Genomic DNA, 17,965 nt, shown 5'->3' with positions numbered 1-17,965 from the left:
ATAAAATAAATGCCATTGAGGTTTCGGTAAATTGCTTTTTTATAGAGGTGGTATACCTACAATGAGGTGTTAATGACACCTATTATTGGCTTAAAATAACATCAGGGGCATATATTTGCAAACTGTGGATTAATTTTGAGTTGAGTAACTAATGCTTTGCCTACGGTAAAGAATTAAGGGGCATGAATGAGCTACCTCTTAACTTTTTAAAAAGAATTCTTTTAGGAAATTGTAGGTATCAAACCAAAAAATGTAGATTTCATCTTGAAATTATTAAACATTTGGCCAATGAACTATTAAGAAAAAGAAATAACAGTCACACTTCATCTTGACGTTATTTAACACTTTGCCAATGCACTATTAAGAAATTAAACAACTGGTCACATGTCATACTGCTATCAATAATACTACATAAAGACTATGAACAAACTTTATGTGTCCAATGCAACCTGGACCTTTAATCGACAGACATAAGAGTTTCACCAAACACATTATCCATAGACTGTATAAGAATTGTGTGCCCATTTGTATCGAAATCCCTTCATGCATGATAAACGTTATTGGCACTATAAGGAATATGCACAAACAATAAGTGTCCACTGCGACTTTTACTTTTAAGCAAGCGAAATGGTTGTTGCAAGCAGCAGGTTTATTTGATATAATGTGTGCCAATTAATGTTGGAAACCTATCATAGACGACAAAGTCATGGGCCTGACACAAACATGTACATTCACTAAATACACATTCATTATATACATAAACAGAATATTCAACAAGAGCACCGCGTAACGGGTGCCAAGCTCGGCTGCGGGTGAAGTTTTGAATACAGCAAATGAAAGCTTGAGAATTTTTTTTTTCTTTTTTTTTTTAGAGGTCACAGTGACCTTGACCTTTGACCTAGTGACCCAAAAATGGGTATGACGTGTATAACTCATCAAGGTGCATCTACATATGAAGTTTCAAAGTTGTATGTGGAAGCACTTTGATTTAAGAGCAAAATGTAAAGGTTTTAGCACGACGGGGACGTCGGACAACACGCCGAGTTGGCTATGACAATACCTCGGGTTTTCTCCGAAAACAGCCAAGCTAAAAACCACTGTGGCCTTGATGTAAGCGACATGTTTTTTTTGCATGCAATATGTCGTCTCACTAACTTTGAAATCCAATCATGAACAGGAAACTTATGGGTTAGACTCTAAAATGTACTTTCTTAACATGCATATAAGGAACATTCATACAATCTAAGTGTCCACTGTGAACTTGGTCTAGAAGTAAATTACAGTTTGTTGCATGCAACACATAGTCTTGATTTGATTATAATTTGTGCCAATTTATTTCAAGATCTGATCATGTACAACAAAATTATGAGCCGGACATTAAACGTCCTACATTAACACAGAAACAGACAGGTGTAAAAAAGGGCAAAACAAGAGATGTGTTTTTCAGAAACACAATGCCCCCTATTGCACTGCTTTGAAATAAATTTCAATATATCATTTAGCAGATTTAGAAATTATCTCCCTTTTAAAGCTTATTACTTCCCTTGGATTGTACTTTTTGACTTTTGACGAAGGATGACCTTGACCTTTCACCACTCAAACTGTGCAGCTTCATGAGATACACATGCATGCCAAATATCAAGTTGCTATCTTCAATATTGCAAAAGTTATGGCCAATATTAAAGTTTTTGGAAGACAGACAGACAGACAGACAGACAGACAGACAGACAAACGGACTAACAGTTCAACTTCTATTTGCCACCCTACCGGGGGCATAAAAAAATACATTGCAATACAACAATTATATACTTATTGTAACGCATTAATGCTGAGATATAAAAAAGATCGAAACGGAAAATAACTGTACTGTGCAATTATCATGTACATTCAATGATGTACATTGAAAAGACAAAATGAGAATTATGAAAAAATGAGATCTCTTTTTTTTAAATGCATCAAATCGGGTGGTAAATCATTTACTTATAGAGCTCCAGTCATTGCCAAATTTATATTTCGACAGGAACAGAAATGTCTAGATCTGCATCCACTAAACAACCGTTATTATTAATCAGATGTGGAAGTGCTGCTTGCCGAGAAAAGAGGTCCATTAACAAGCACTTCCGCGTCTTTAGATACTGACTCGTTGATTTTGATCAATTCTTCATCATCATAATCTGAGCTTTCGCTGTAGTTCATGTTTGGAGATTTGCGGAAGCCTCGATTGGCGAACCCCTGAAGTTTGCCACATGACGCCAGCAGGAAACCAAAATACGGAGCGGACGGTTTCATTGGTCGAGATATGTATTCTGGGTGATACTGCACACCAACGAAGAATGGATGACCTTTAGAGAACACAGAATAAGTGTTGACTCTAATTGAACACAAACAAAAAACATTTTCATTGGAAAACGGTATTACAGATTCAATTAATACCCCAGTGGAAAATATAGCTGAGGTTAGTTATTTAAAATATTTAAATAATTGACTATTTTCTGTGGTTTATTTTTGATGAAATTTAACTATAATGTTCTTATAATTTTTTCTATAATATTAGACATCTGACTGATATTTTTTACAAATATTTGATTAAATCGTTACAGAATTGTCTGGCTAAAATACCAGTATTACAGTCGTTTGGACCTGATTGTATAGGGTACCTTCAAGTTCCAAGATCTCCATACGTTCCCCATCCTCACTGCGCCCAACAAACTTCATACCCTTGGCTTCATACTTGTCCACAAACGTTGGATTAATCTTAAATGGTAGAAAATCTTGTTAGAATATATTGAGTGTAACACTAAATGCAATCTTCAGAATTTTGTAACTTTGATTGATAGATTCATTAATATTTATGGAGAATTATTGTCTGATATTATTATTTTTTAAATTTATCATCAAAGGTATTTAAGGAAGAATTTCATTACAACACTACAATTGTAGACATACAAATAGTGTTTTTTTCATTTTTTTTAATGTTATGACAGGCGATGGTAAAATTCATGTAAGACAAATAACGCAAGAAGTTAACTGACATTTAAAAGATCTGATAGCTAAGAACCGAACTTTAATATTAATGAATATTTAACTTCATGAAAGCTAACAATCATGTGTCTACCTCATATCTGTGTCTATGTCTTTCCTCAACAAAGGGTACATTACCATACAGCTTCTCTGTAAATAGTCAACAACATACATTATTTTAGATAAGAATCAAAGTATATATGCTCCAATTAAAGAAGTTCTTGCGTACAGAAGTTAACAAACTAGAATTTGTCACACTTGTGACGAACACCCACAGAAACTGCTTATTGTAATATGTAGAAAGTTGTAACAATGAAAATATATACCCTTGGACATGGCTAGTGTTGACCCCAGGAGCATAATGTGTGCAAAGTTTGTAGAGAACCACAATACATTAGAATATTAATTACCAAGTTTAAAACCTTTTGGCCTTATAATTTCAGAGCAAAAGATTTGTTTTGAATTATTTGCTAGAAAAGTCTCTATACATTATTCGAGACCGAGAGGTATTGCTCATACATATAATATACAAAAAACTGGTATAACACATTTGGATGCTGCAGTATCAAAGATGTATATGTTTGCTGATAAAGTCTATATTAACAATAATAAATGTTGCAGAAATTCAAAAATGAACAAGGGGTACAACTTTATAATCATAACAAACAATGGCTACAAGTTTGAAATGTTGTTTGTTGCAGTGTTTTTTTTAGTTGGGGCCGATATTCTTCCCCATTCCCAATTGAAAACATTATATTGTTCCCCAAATGGGACCTACAAATTACCAACTGAAGTTTTCCTTTTTAATTTATATCTCAATATTTAGTTCATCTCCCATCCAGCTCTTCAAGTTAGACCTTATACAAAAAACCGTCGGAGACGGGCGATGCTCCCCAAAGTTATTTTTGGTCACAATATTGCACTATATATTCAGATAAAAGGAAACGTCTTGAGGGCAGAGTAGTTGGGGGGACAAGAATTTATTTTGCATAGAAAATTTCAAAGGGCCATAACTCTGTGAAAAATCATCCAACCAGAACCCGCTGATAATATGCACATCTCCTCTTGGTAGTGAAGCTTCCCATAAAGTTTCATTGAATTCCGGTCATTAGTTGCTGAGAAATAGCCTGGACAAGAATTGTACTATATGTACAGTTAATGGAAAATATCAAAGGGCCATAACTCTGTGAAAAATCATCCAACCAGAACCCGCTGATAATATGCACATCTCCTCTTCGTAGTGAAGCTTCCCATAAAGTTTCATTGAATTCCGGTCATTAGTTGCTGAGAAATAGCCTGGACAAGAATTGTACTATATGTACAGTTAATGGAAAATATCAAAGGGCCATAACTCTGTGAAAAATCATCCGACCAGAACTTGCTGATAATATGCACATCTCCTCTTGGTAGTGAAGCTTCTTATAAAGTTTCATTGAATTCCGGTCATTAGTTGCTGAGAAATAGCCCGGACAAAAATTGTGCACGGACTGACAGACGGACGAAGCGGCGACTATATGCACCCCTTAAAATAAATTTTGGGGGAGCATAAAAATATAATATTGAAAACCATTTTATTCTCAAATTTGTAGCATTTGTTAGCAAAAGATCAACACTAATTTTCCCATTAATTTTTAGTTACAACACCACGACTTTACCCAATCCAAAGGGACCTGGCCCCATTCCCAAAATGGTGAAAAAACCCACTGTTGAATAGTGTAGGAGAATGCCTATGGACAAGTTTGTTTGTACAATAAGACAGACAGAAAAACTGCCATGGTGATTCCAGTGCATCATCCTTATAAAATTTAAACAAGAGCTGTCACCATAGGATGACTTATGCACCCTATAAACGCTTGATAGAAGTTATGAGCTTTTTTCGAAACCTAAAGGCATATTTCGAAACTTAATTTGTTTGCGTATGTGTGTGCGTATGGAAAGGCCTTGTCCATATACACATGCATGCCAAATATGAAATTGCTATCTGAAGCGACATAGAAGTTATGAGCATTTTTCGAAACCTAAACGCAAAGTGTGATGGACAGACGGACGGACAGTCCGATCACTATATGCCCTCCTTCGGGGGCATAAAAACAATTACATTCGTAATACAGCAAGGTTTTAAAATAAAATTGCAATCAATAAAACTTTGTCCAGAGGCCAAAATAGCTTCAAACTCCAATATAAAGTACCTGCAAACTCATTTTTTATAAAGCACTACTACTTAACTACTTTGGCCTGCCCACTTACTCATAATACATTTGTCAGAGTTGAAAATTGTTTTCCTGAGCCCCAGTCTCATTGTGCCCCCCATGACGCCTGTATTGTGCTCTGGCATCTCAATCACCTAGGTGACACAAAGAAACCAAGTTTTTATAGATTATTATTTAAAATATTTTACAATTATCCACTTTATTTTGAAATAAAACAAGGGCTGTTTGTAAAACATGCATGCCCCCCATATGGGCTGTCCGTTGTAGTGGCAGCCTTTGTGTGAATACGATTTTTGTCACTGTGACCTTGACCTTTGACCTAGTGACCTGAAAATCAATAGGGGTCATCTGCGGGTCACGATCAATGTACCTATGAAGTGTCATGATCCTAGGCAAAAGCGTTCTTGAGTTATCATCCGAAAATCATTTTACTATTTCGGGTCACCGTGACCTTGACCTTTGACCTTGTGACCTCAAAATCAATAGGGGTAATCTGCAAGTCATGATCAATCTACCTATGAAGTTTCATGATCCTAGGCGTATGTGTTCTTGAGTTATCATCCGAAAACCATTTTACTATTTCGGGTCACCGTGACCTTGACCTTTGACCTAGTGACCTCAAAATCAATAGGGATCATCTGCGAGTCATGATCAATCTACCCATGAAGTTTCATGATCCTAGGGGTATGCTTTCTTGAGTTATCATCCGGAAACCATTTTACTATTTCGAATCACCGTGACCTTGACCTTTGACCTAGTGACCTCAAAATCAATAGGGGTCATCTGCAAGTCATGATCAATCTACCCATAAAGTTTCATGATCCTAGGCGTATGCGGTCTTGAGTTATCATTCAAAAACCATTTTACTATTTCTGGTCACCATGACCTTGACCTTTGACCTAGTTACCTCAAAATCAATAGGGGTCATCTGCGAGTCATGATCAATGTACCTATGGAGTTTCATGATCCTAGGCCCAAGCGTTCTTGAGTTATCGTCTGACAACCACCTGGTGGACGGACCGACCGACAGACCGACCAACATGAGCAAAGCAATATACCCCCTCTTCTTCGAAGGGGGGCATAAAATTGTAACATGACTAAAACAAGGCGTGTTTCACAGACACTGATGCGTCCACACCTTTTGTTCAAATAAAGAAAAATCATCTACATAGGAACAGTAGAACAAATAAAAGGCCATATTTCTGCCAAAACTTGCAGCAGGGAAAATTTCTATCATTACCATAATCGGCAAATTATAAGCTATTCAGTTGTTGAAACTTGACAAAAATCCACCATGCAGGTACAGAGCAGTTGCGTACATACTGTTTTATGAACCATGTAGATATTCTAATGTGAAACAAGCTATTTAATGGGCTACTTTGACCCTTGACTTAAGAAAAACCTTGACCTTTGGATAAAGAAGATGCACACTGTCTTCTCATGGTTGTGGTTTGTGGTGTTATTCTAAAATTGTGTGATGGGTGTCAAAGTTGAAGTATTGACAAGCTGTTTTATGTTCAAGTTTGGCTTTTTACCTGTAAGTGTGACTTTGACCTTTCAGGCAGGGAGAAAGGTATTACACATAACCTGTTGTCTTCTCAATGTGGTACTTTGTTATATTTTATTTTTCAACTCCAGAAAATAAATGATGCAGCTACAGTCCTGACAAGCTGTTTTATGGCAAAGTTTAAAATTTGACCTTTAAGTTTAACCTTGACCATTTGGGTGGGGAGACAGGTATAACACGCTACACTCTGATTAATGGCATTTCACATGTGTGCCCATTTATTTTTAAATCCATCAATATATTGCAAAACTAGAGCTTTGTCACAGACGTGACGAATACCCTCACACGCCGCATTGACACATAATATTTTGCATGTCGTCTTCACAAAAAACAGCGGACACCATGCTCAATTTTTAAAACGCACTTAGTGACCCCTTGACCTAATTTTTAACCCAGAAAGGCCCATGTTCTAACTTGGACTTAAGATCATCTCCATAAAACTTCTGACCAAGTTTGGTGAAGATCGGATGTAAACTTCTTGAATTAGAGAGCGGACACCATGCTGAATGTTAAAAAACGCACTAAGTGACCCCGTGACCTAGTTTTAGGCCCGGAATGGCCCATGTTCAAACTTGTCCTAGAAATCATTTAGATAAAACTTGTGACCAAGTTTGGCGAGGATTGGATGAAAACTACTTGAATTAGAGAGCGGACAACATGGTGAGGTTTAAAACGCATTAAGATACCCCGTGACCTAGTTTCTGACCCGGCATGACCCATATTCAAACCTGACCTAGACATCATCTAGATACAACTTCCAACCAAGTTTGGTGAAGATTGGATGAAAACTACTTGAATTAAAGAGCGGACAACATTGTTATGTTTAAAACGCACTAAGTGACCCCGTGACCTTGTTTTTGACCCGGCATAACCCATATTCAAACTTGCCCTAGACATTATCAAGATACAACTTCTGACCAATTTTGGTGAAGATTGGATAAAAACTACTTGAATTAGAGAGTGGACAACATGGTGAGGTTTAAAACACACTAAGCGACCCCGTGACCTAGTTTTTGACCCGGCATGGCCCATGTTCAAACTTGACCTACACATCATCTAGTTACAACTTCTGACCAAGTGTGGTGAAGATCGGTTTTAAACTACTTGAAATACAGAGCGGACACCATGCTCAATGTGTAAAACGTACTTAGTGACCCTGTGACCTAGTTTTTGATCTGGCATGGCCCATGTTGGAACTTGGCCTTCAGATCATCTAGATAAAACTTCTGACCAAGTTTGGTGAAGATCGGATGAAAACTACTTAAATAAGAGAGAGGACACCATGCTGAATGTTAAAAAACGCACTAAGTGACCCCGTGACATGGTTTTTGACCCGGCAAGGAACATGTTCGAAATTGGCCATAAGATCATCTAGATACAACTTCTGACCAAGTTTGGTGAAAATCGGATGAAAACTACTTGAATTAGAGAGCGGACAACATGCTGAATGTTTAAAACGCACTAAGTGACCCGTGACCTAGTTTTTGACCCGGCAAGGCCCATGTTCAAACTTGACCTACACATCATCTAGTTACAACTTCTGACCAAGTTTGGTGAAGATCAGATGAAAACTACTTGAATTAGAGAGCGGACAACAAGCTGAATTTTTAAAACGCACTAAGTGACCCCGTGAACTAGTTTTTGACCTGGCAAGGCCCATGTTCGAACTTGGCCTTGACATCATGTAGATACAACTTCTGACCAAGTTTGGTGAAGATCGGATGAAAACTACTTGAATTAGAGAGCAGACACTTAATACGAACCGACAGACAGACCGACAGACAGACAAGTTCACTCCTATATATCCCCTTAACTTCTTTGTGGGGGTATAATTATGGCTAACACAACTTTTTTGTATCTGTTTCATGACCAAATTTGACATTTTAACTGTGACTTTGACCATCAGTAGGTAGATGTGTCTTACATGTGACCTGTCATCATATGATGGTTTACAAATCTGGCAAGTTATTTTGAATCCCATTGATAGAAGGCAAAGTTATGGCTAAGGCAGGCATTTAAAGGCTGTTTTTGGCTAAGACAGACATTTAAAAGCTGTTTTTGGCTAAGACAGACATTTAAAAGCTGTTTTATAGCCAAATTTGACCTTTAACATATGAGTGTTACCTTTTACCTTTGAGGTAGGGGGACCGGTGATAAATATGTGACAGGTCTACTTATAAAGGTTTACATATGTGCAAAGTTATTTAAACATCCATCCATATCTGGCAACGTTGTTGCTGAAACAAGAATTTTCAGAAGGGCATCCAGACAGAAGGTTGAACTTACAGACATTGCAACTGCTATTTGCAACCTGCTTTGATGGTGTCATGCAAAGAATCAGGATCATAATTTGAACGTTTCATGCTAGTGTAATATTTGAAATTACTCAGATGCAAAATTATTTTTTGATATAATAACTGGGTACATTCTCTTGATCATTTAAAAAAAAAGTTATTATTTAACTCCTATTCAAATATAAACTTCGAAACAAACAACTGCAAGAGCAGTTAATCAAAGCATCAATGCAGGAAAGTATCTTTTGTCACTGACCACAGGGTATTTTGTGGTTGCGTGGAACTCTGTCGAGTTGGCATCTTTCATATCGAGAACATTACGGGCAAACTCAATGGCTGCACACTGCAACCCCAGACATATGCCTGTAAGTAAACATGGTTGTATATTGAGCAGAACTATTGTAAACTTCAGCGTATTGTAGTCATTCAAATTTGTAGTACATGTATCAACGGAGAAAATTTTGCATGAATTAAAAAACAACAATATCAATATTCAATTTTTGTATGTTAATAAATACCAAAAATTTACTTTTCAAATATTCTTCTTTACATTGCAGGTGTTGGTATATGCATGTACTTATCTTAATCTAAGACTTTTTACAGGGCTTAAATTCAAAAAGATCAAAAAAGGAAAAAAGAGCAGTCAATTGTAAAAATATCAACCTGACATTACAAACCCTACCTAGAAATGGTACTTTCTTTGTGCGAGCCCAGTTAACAGCCAGTATCTTGCCCTCGATACCTCTCTGACCAAAACCACCAGGCACCAGGACACCACTATAAAACACAGTACAAACTATACGAGTCTTGTTCTGGGAAAACAGAACCGTCTTATCAGGGATGACACCTTCTGCTTTCATGTGTTTGAATGATCTTCTAAATGAAAATCCAGTCTAGGCCAAAAGTGTCATCCCTGCTTGTCATGTGCAGATTACACAGGCCAATCTGGGACAACAATTTACGCACATGCATTAAGCCCAGTTTTTCCAGAACCATGCCTACTTGACTTTAAGTCTCTAAAGCACTTAAGATCAGTAAAGGTACATAGCCGTATTAGTTCACATTGCAGGACTGTCTTATAATCGAGTTCAAGCTTTTTGAATGGCTGATCATTTCAATAAATCCAATCTCGTTGTTAGGTAAGTTTGGAGACAATATACATTACTAAACCTCACTTTTATTCACAATGCTCAAAGCGAGACTATACGATATTGTCAAATATTTATGAATTTATAAAAAATGTGTAAAAAACTAATAATACATATATTTCAAAAAAATGCAAAATAAGCCAGATATTTAATTTTGAAATCGAAAATGTCTGTACAGTCAAATTCGCCAACACATATATCATGCATGTACGATGTGAATCTAAATTTAGTTTAACGGATCATGTTAATTTCCTGCAATGATATCTATTCATACGACAAACAAACACTTACTCTGATTCTTATAAAAAGACGAATGCTTCGATTATCTTAGGAAAATATGTACGAAATATCTTGGTCACAATCGGCTCGTGGCACTAATTTGTCTTTTCTGCACTTTATGAAATTTGTCTTCAATGTATAATTATTCTAGCCTATTTTGTGTTATTGTAACATATTTTTATCAATTTTAACAATTTAACAAATATAAAAATCATATAGTCTCGCTTCAACTCCCATAGGCAATCGTGACATAGAAATATGGTCCCATAGGCAATCGTGACATAGAAATACGGTCAGACCCAGCAACCAAAAATTACTGTGCAAAAAATACTGTCGCCTGCTCAAAAAATACTGTCGCCCACTACCTTAGCAATCACGAGGGGAATGGTAAAAAAATATACTGTCCCATTCGCGCATGCGCAGTTTTGCATTTCTGTTGTAAACAGACTACCAAATCTGTCGATCATTGCTGAAATTAAATACAATTATTGAATATTAAAATTGTTCATGGTTCATATAAATTGTTCATGTTTGAATAGTTTTTTCGGTATAATAAAATAAATATTACATGTCTAACAGGGTGTCAGTAAATTTGTCAACTTTTGGAAAAAATACTGTCAACCTCGGCTTCGCCTGGGTTGACAGTATCTCCTCGAGTTGACAAATTTACTGTCACCCTGTCAGACATGTAAAGTTTATACACTGTATCAAGAAGATTGGAAGTACAATTCTACTGGTATATTGACCAACTTATCCTAACCATGAATAACCAATGCATGATTAACGATTATTAGATATAATTTCTAAACTTACTAATACAAATAGTTAACTTTATTTAAAAGAACAAGAAATACAATATGTTAGCATATTTATGAAGTTGCCTGTGTTGCATTATTCAGATGTCTATTGTGTCATATTAATATTTTGTTCCACTGCTTTCCAGTTGAGCCAGGGACCATGGTCAGACAACACGAAACAAGGGAAATACACATCAAGTAATTTAGAAATGAGCAGCTCCCTGGAAACGGGGTTTCATGCAGAAATGATTTCTAAGGAAGCTACTTCTTAGCAAAAAGCAGAATGTGTTTCCTGGATTAGCCTGTGCAGACTGCACAGACTAATCTGAAATGACATTAAGCATTAAGTACTGTTTTCCAACAGCAAGGCTCAAATCCACTTTATAACAGCTTTTTCAAGCACATTCATGTGACTTTCTTTGACAGACTCAGGAACACGAAAAAGGAAATTCACATCATGTAAGTAAGTAATCTAGTTTACAACAACTCTTTAGCAGACCCACTTACTTAGCGCTGACCAGCTGGTGCCAGGCCTCATGGTATCTGACCGGGTCTTGTGACAGGGTCTCCATCTCCAGATCAGAGGCAGCTATGTACTGTGGACACATTATGTAACTCATTAGATATCATGACAGGTTTTCCTTGCGTATCTACGGGTCTTAAAACGGACCCATTCCCAAACGGATATTGTAAAAAAATCCCATTGTGTAAATATATGTCCAATTTTCAAAAAAGATGTGTGTTGTTATCTCAATTTTATTTCATAAACATCTAACAAAGTATATATCTACAACATGATTTTGTTCTTATAATTTGAATTATTATAGAGTTATATAGAATTAGTTTTTTTCCAAATCAGTGGACTTTTCACGCAAAAAAAATCCAATCCTGAAATATCATTTTTCCCAAAATGGTCAGGAAAAGGCCTGCATGAAGAGAACAATTTGGAAACCTCGTTAAAGGCTGATTGTTATGTTGCCAAAAAAATATCAAGGTGATATTCTGTACTTAAGAATTAATGTATGATGTTTTTAAAGGCTAAATAAATGTTTAATGTAAATACAAAATAACTGGAGATGAAATAAAATTAGTGGCATATTGCTTTGATACAATCTTGCCTATTTGCATTTCTAAAATAATTCAAGATTCTCTATTCATGATATTTTATCATTAATTGCATTTTTATTTAACTGTCAATCAATGGTATTTGGTCAATTGTCAATTGACCATTGAATTTAAATCATTTGTTTTAAAAGTCCAGTTCAAGTGTTGGAATTAACAAAAATGTGTGAGAAGAAAATATTATGTTATATTTTTAAGCGTGAAACATATTTGATTTTTAGCTCAAGCTAGTATTAAATACAATCAGGCTGTCAAGTGACCTTTTTTCAAAAAGTAGGAAAAAATAGGAACTACTTTTGCAAGAAAAGTAGGAAAATAGTAGGAAAAAGTAGGAACTTTTCCCTCAAAAGTAGGAATACATAATACTAATTTTTTAGACACAGGTCCAGGAAACATAGCTTGAAACAGAGCAGGAGTGCCATCACATGTTCTGTATGGATACCCACTTGAAGCTACCTTAAGGGCCCAGAAGATTTCAGCCTTTTGTATCTGTTCCTTGTGTGATGGTTGTACTTGCATACAGATAGATTTATCCCCACCACCCTGAGAGCTGCTTGGCTTTGGGGCACTTCCACGCTTTTGTGAATTATCATGCATGTATTTCATGTTTTCCTTGTGTTTTTATCCATCTGCATGACTTATCAGTTGATTAGCACCAGAATTACAACAAGATGGACTTCATTTAGACAGTAAAATATCTTGCAAACTCATTGCCGGTATCTCTCTTGCACCATGATCCAAGTGTTTTTCCACTGTTGTCCAACTTCTCCATCCATGAAGGGTTAAACTTTGTTTTCCCACTAGGCATTTTAGCACTTAGTGTATCTATGATAATTAAGTTTCAAGCAAAGCTACCCTGATAAAGAAGTATAATAAGATGCTGTTCATTTTGGTGTCTCATCAAATAATTAAGTGGTTTGAGGTCTTCTGTGTATGGATATAAAAATGGTAATATATTGTGCATGTTATATCCTTAAGCAGAAGACCAAATTTATTTAGTGATACACCAACATGTTGTACAAGATTAATATTAGTATATAAACCAGTGTCAATGCTCTGCTACAGCTACATTGTGAAACCTTTAAATTGACAATAGGGTGCAGTTATAATAACTTAAGTTACATTCAAAATGACTGGTCATTGTAGAGCAGATTGGAGATACTGGAGATCGGACCTTATCACCTGACATCTTTTATGACATCATTGATTGGGCAATGAAACAGTTGCACTACATTGTTTATTCCAGTTTCAAATAATGGTTTTTACATTATTGATTACTTCGCCTGAGTGTAATAATGCCGTTAAATAATTTTAATACTACGCTGTAACACCTTGAAGTTACCTCACTAGCTATGGCATCATTAGACAAGAATTGTGTTTGTCAGAAACACAATGCCCACTATTGCGCCGCTTTGAAATAAAATTTCAATATATCATTTGGCAGGTTTAGAAAATATCTCCCTTTTAAAGCTTATTACTAACCTTGGATTGTACTTTTTTACTTTTGACCTTGAAGGATGACCTTCACCTTTCACCACTCAAAATGTTCAGCTCCATGATATACACATGCATGCAAAATATCAAGTTGCTATCTTCAAAATCAATATTGCAATAGTTATGGCCCATATTAAAGTTTTCGGACAGACACACTGACAGACAGACAGACAGACAGACAGACAGACAAACGGACTGACAGTACAACTGCTATATGCCACCCTACCCGGAGCACAAAAATGTATCGGGACATTTAGGCTCTGTGCATTTATCTTCAATTACTAAACATGATGTACCTATGATATCAATAGAACATCATATCTGTTGTCATGTAATAAAGAATTTTTTACATTATATTTGTAAATGATGAAAACTCAGCAAAGCATCAGTTTTATCTTTTTCCAATAACTTGTGTAATAAATTCCATATTTCATAACCACTCATACAATACATGTATCTCTATATCTCTATATCTCTACATTCCAAACAGCAATATCATGTAAACATGCATAAGGTTTGGTCAAATTGTTGTCAATTGAGACAAAATAAAACTGGAATAAACAATGGGTGCCCTCAGCTCTTGCATCACTGGGAACTGTGTAAGGTATGTGAAGTCTGCAGTGTACAAATGCTAAGGAAGTAAACAAGGCACTATTGTTACTTAAAAAAAAATGTCAATATTTTCAAAAGTTACATAAGAAATAAATATTTATGCTTCCTGAAGAGGTGCTAGAAGACAGTCAGCATGGGTTAAGTGTCAGGTCTCATCTAGATGAATGCACATTAACAGGGATACAGTCATGCCATTGATTCATTCATCCTGCAAGTTTACTAAATAAACTATTTAAAAAAAATATTCTCAATTGAAAATGAAAAAGTAGGAATAGTAGGAAGATTTGGTAAAAAAATAGGAAAAAGTAGGATCCTGATGAAAAAGTAGGAAATAGTAGGAAAAAGTAGGAAAAAGTATGACCGCTTGACAGCCTGTACAATGGAACAGAAATTTAAAAATGATTTTGGAAAAGGACAACTTCATGAAAATTTGTGTGAAGTTGTAAGATTTGTATGAGAAATGGCTTCCAGATGTATATATATATTTAGCTATGGCAGTTATCACTTCCATTGAAGCCGTACTATAAGCATATGTTTGTTAAAAAACACTCCAAAGAACTAGAGCTGTAACGATTCATCCATCATTCGATTCGATTCGATTTCGATACCAAATGGTCCGATTATGTTGTACATTTAATGTGTTTAATTTAAAAAAAAAAATTTTTTTTTTTTTATTGTTTTATAATTAACAAATTTATTGAACAATAATTCCTGTTGAGTTATTCTTAAATAACATAAAATGCACAATGAATCACATGTGTTTAACAGAAAAAAACAACAGAAAAAAGTAAGTATATAAACAACTTCCAGTTGACTTCTTAACAGAATGCACGCAGTTTAGTAAACAAACCATATGTATTGACTCAGTTCATTTGACCCGTTGTCTCAGATTGTTTTGCTAACATTCTGAAGGAGCTTGTCGTGGGAGATGAAGATTTTACATCTGAAATATCAACCGAGTGTTTTCTCTTCAAATGTTGCCTCAAATGTTGAGTGCTATCAGATTTAGGGTAACTTGCGTCAACAAAACACGTTTTGCAAGTTGCCTTTGCATCAGAACCGTTGCGAAACCCGAAATATTCCCAAACTTTTGATTTTAATTTTGACGGTGCATCTTTCAGCGTCGTTGAAAAAGCCATTTTACCGGCTGATGTAATGCTCAGCATGTTATTCATCCATTTATTGGATGCCATATTGGCTATTGACCAATTACAAGACGTATTACAAATGACAAGAATGTTTAGATGACGGATTTGGGAAGTAAGGTTTAAAATGCGGACCAATTGGGATTGCAGTTAATCAAATCAAAATTAGCGGTATTGGTATTGAAATCGAATCAGCGGCGTTAATCCGGTTTTTCGATGCATCGAACCGAATCGTTACAGCTCTACAAAGAACGTGTGAGTAGATTTTCATGAATAATTGGCCAAGAATAAAAAAATATGTCAAACACATATATCTTTAAAATATTGTACAAGTGGTAATTTTGAGCAATTGAAGAGACTTTCTGATAATTTTGGCGAAGGACCATCTAATGAACATTTGTGTGAAATTATTTACGATTCTATCAAAAGAGTTAAACAAGAGGGCCTGAAAGGCCCAAAGTCGCTCACCGGAGATAACAAGATATTATTGGGATAAATCTTCTGACCAAGTTTCACGAAGATCGGAAAATAAATGTGGCCTCTAGAGTGTTAACAAGGTTTTACTATAGCATTATAAGGAAAAATGCCCTGCCCCCTCGCAGCCATGTTTTTCATCAACCGGCATCATTTTTGAACTCGGTTAAGATATTATCGGGATGAATCCTCTAAGTTTCATGAAGATCGGACAGTGAATGTGGCCTCTAGAGTGTTAACAAGATTTTACTATAGCCATATAAGGAAAAATGCCCCGCCCCATGGAAGCCATTTTTTTCAAGCAAACATAATTATTTTCAAACTCATCCAAGATATCATTGAGACCAATCTTCAGACCAAATTTCATTAATATTGGACAATAAATGTGGCCTCTAGAGTGTTAACAAGGTTTTACTATAGCCATATAGCCCTATAAGGAAAAAATGCCCCACCCCTGGTGGCCATGTTTTTAAAGCAACCAAAACCATTTTCGAACTCATCCAAGATATCATTGAGACAAATCTTCTGACCAAGTTTCATGATGATCGGAAAATAAATGTGACCTCTAGAGTGTTAACAAGGTTTTACTATAGCCATATAAGGAAAATAGCCCCGCTCCCGTGATGGCCATATTTTTTCAACCAACTGGCATCATTTTTGAACTCTTCCAAGATATTATTGGGATAAATCTTTTGACTTAGTTTCATGAAGATCGGACTATAAATGTGGCCTCTAGAGTGTTAACAAGATTTTACTATAGCCTTATATAGCCATATAAGGAAAAATGCCCCGCCCCTTGACGGCCATGTTTTTCAAGCAAATGTATCCATTTTCGAACTCATTCAAGATATCATTAAGACAAATTTTCTGACTAAATTTCATCAAGATTGGACAATAAATGTGGCCTCAAGAGTGTTAACAAGGTTTTACAATAGCCATATAAGGAAAACTGCCCCGCCCCCTGACAGCCATGTTTTTCAACCAACCGGCATCATTTTCGAAATCGTCCAAGATATTATTGGGATGAATCTTCTGACGAAGTTTCATGAAGATTAGACAATAAATGTGGCCTCTAGAGTGTTAACAAGATTTTACTATAGTCATATATAGCCGTATAAGGAAAAATGCCCCGCCCCTTGGCAGCCATGTTTTTCAAGCAAAGATTACCATTTCTGAACTCATCCAAGATATCAGTGGCACAAATCTTTTGAGCAAGTTTCATGAAGATCGGCAAATAAATGTGGCCTCTAGAGTGTTAACAAGGTTTTACCATAGCCATATAAGGAGAAATGCCCCGCCCCCTGGCGGCCATATTTTTAAACCAACCGACATCATTTTCGAACTCGTCCAAGATTTTATTGGGATGAATCTTCTGACCAAGTTTTATGAGGATCAGACAATTAATGTGGCCACTAGAGTGTTAACAAGATTTTGGTATAGCCATATAAGGAAAAATGCCCCGCCCCTTGGCAGCCATGATTTTCGAGCAAACGTCAACATTTTCGAACTCATCCAAGATTTCATTGAAACCAATCTTCTGACCAAATTTCTTGAAGATTGGACAATAAATGTGGCCTCTAGAGAGTGAACAAGGCAAATGTTGATGTCGCACGACGGACAACGGACAAAAGGCGATCACAAAAGCTCACCATGAGCACGTTGTGCTCAGGTGAGCTAAAAAAACAAAGGTGCTTAGAGATATTCTATTGAAAATATGTTGGCCATTATGTGCAATTAAAAAAATAATTTTATTAGGATAGGCCCCCCTCCCTAAAAATGACATGGATACAAAATTTTAATGC

At 36.0% G+C, this 17,965-nt stretch overlaps 1 protein-coding gene across 4 annotated transcripts in view; it reads right to left on the bottom strand.

Annotated features, from left to right (window-relative positions):
• Positions 1–427: 427 nt before the first annotated feature.
• Positions 428–17,965, bottom strand: part of LOC127854195 (CTP synthase 1-like) — a 38,353-nt gene continuing 20,815 nt past the window's right edge. For all 4 annotated transcript variants that reach the window (XM_052389224.1, XM_052389223.1, XM_052389222.1 and 1 more), the window contains 7 exons: positions 11,824–11,912; positions 9,775–9,869; positions 9,349–9,455; positions 5,269–5,365; positions 3,116–3,171; positions 2,658–2,754; positions 428–2,342 (listed from right to left, as the gene is read on the bottom strand). In XM_052389224.1, the coding sequence (XP_052245184.1) occupies positions 2,065–2,342; positions 2,658–2,754; positions 3,116–3,171; positions 5,269–5,365; positions 9,349–9,455; positions 9,775–9,869; positions 11,824–11,912 (819 nt within the window). In that variant the 3' untranslated portion in view covers positions 428–2,064. The remainder of the gene's footprint in view (positions 2,343–2,657; positions 2,755–3,115; positions 3,172–5,268; positions 5,366–9,348; positions 9,456–9,774; positions 9,870–11,823; positions 11,913–17,965) is intronic.

This window comes from Dreissena polymorpha, chromosome 12, assembly GCF_020536995.1.
Source record: "Dreissena polymorpha isolate Duluth1 chromosome 12, UMN_Dpol_1.0, whole genome shotgun sequence".
Classification (NCBI taxonomy): Eukaryota; Metazoa; Mollusca; class Bivalvia; order Myida; family Dreissenidae; genus Dreissena; species Dreissena polymorpha.
The sequence above is the reverse complement of the archived record's forward strand: the minus strand, read 5'-3'. Positions and strand labels throughout refer to the sequence as shown.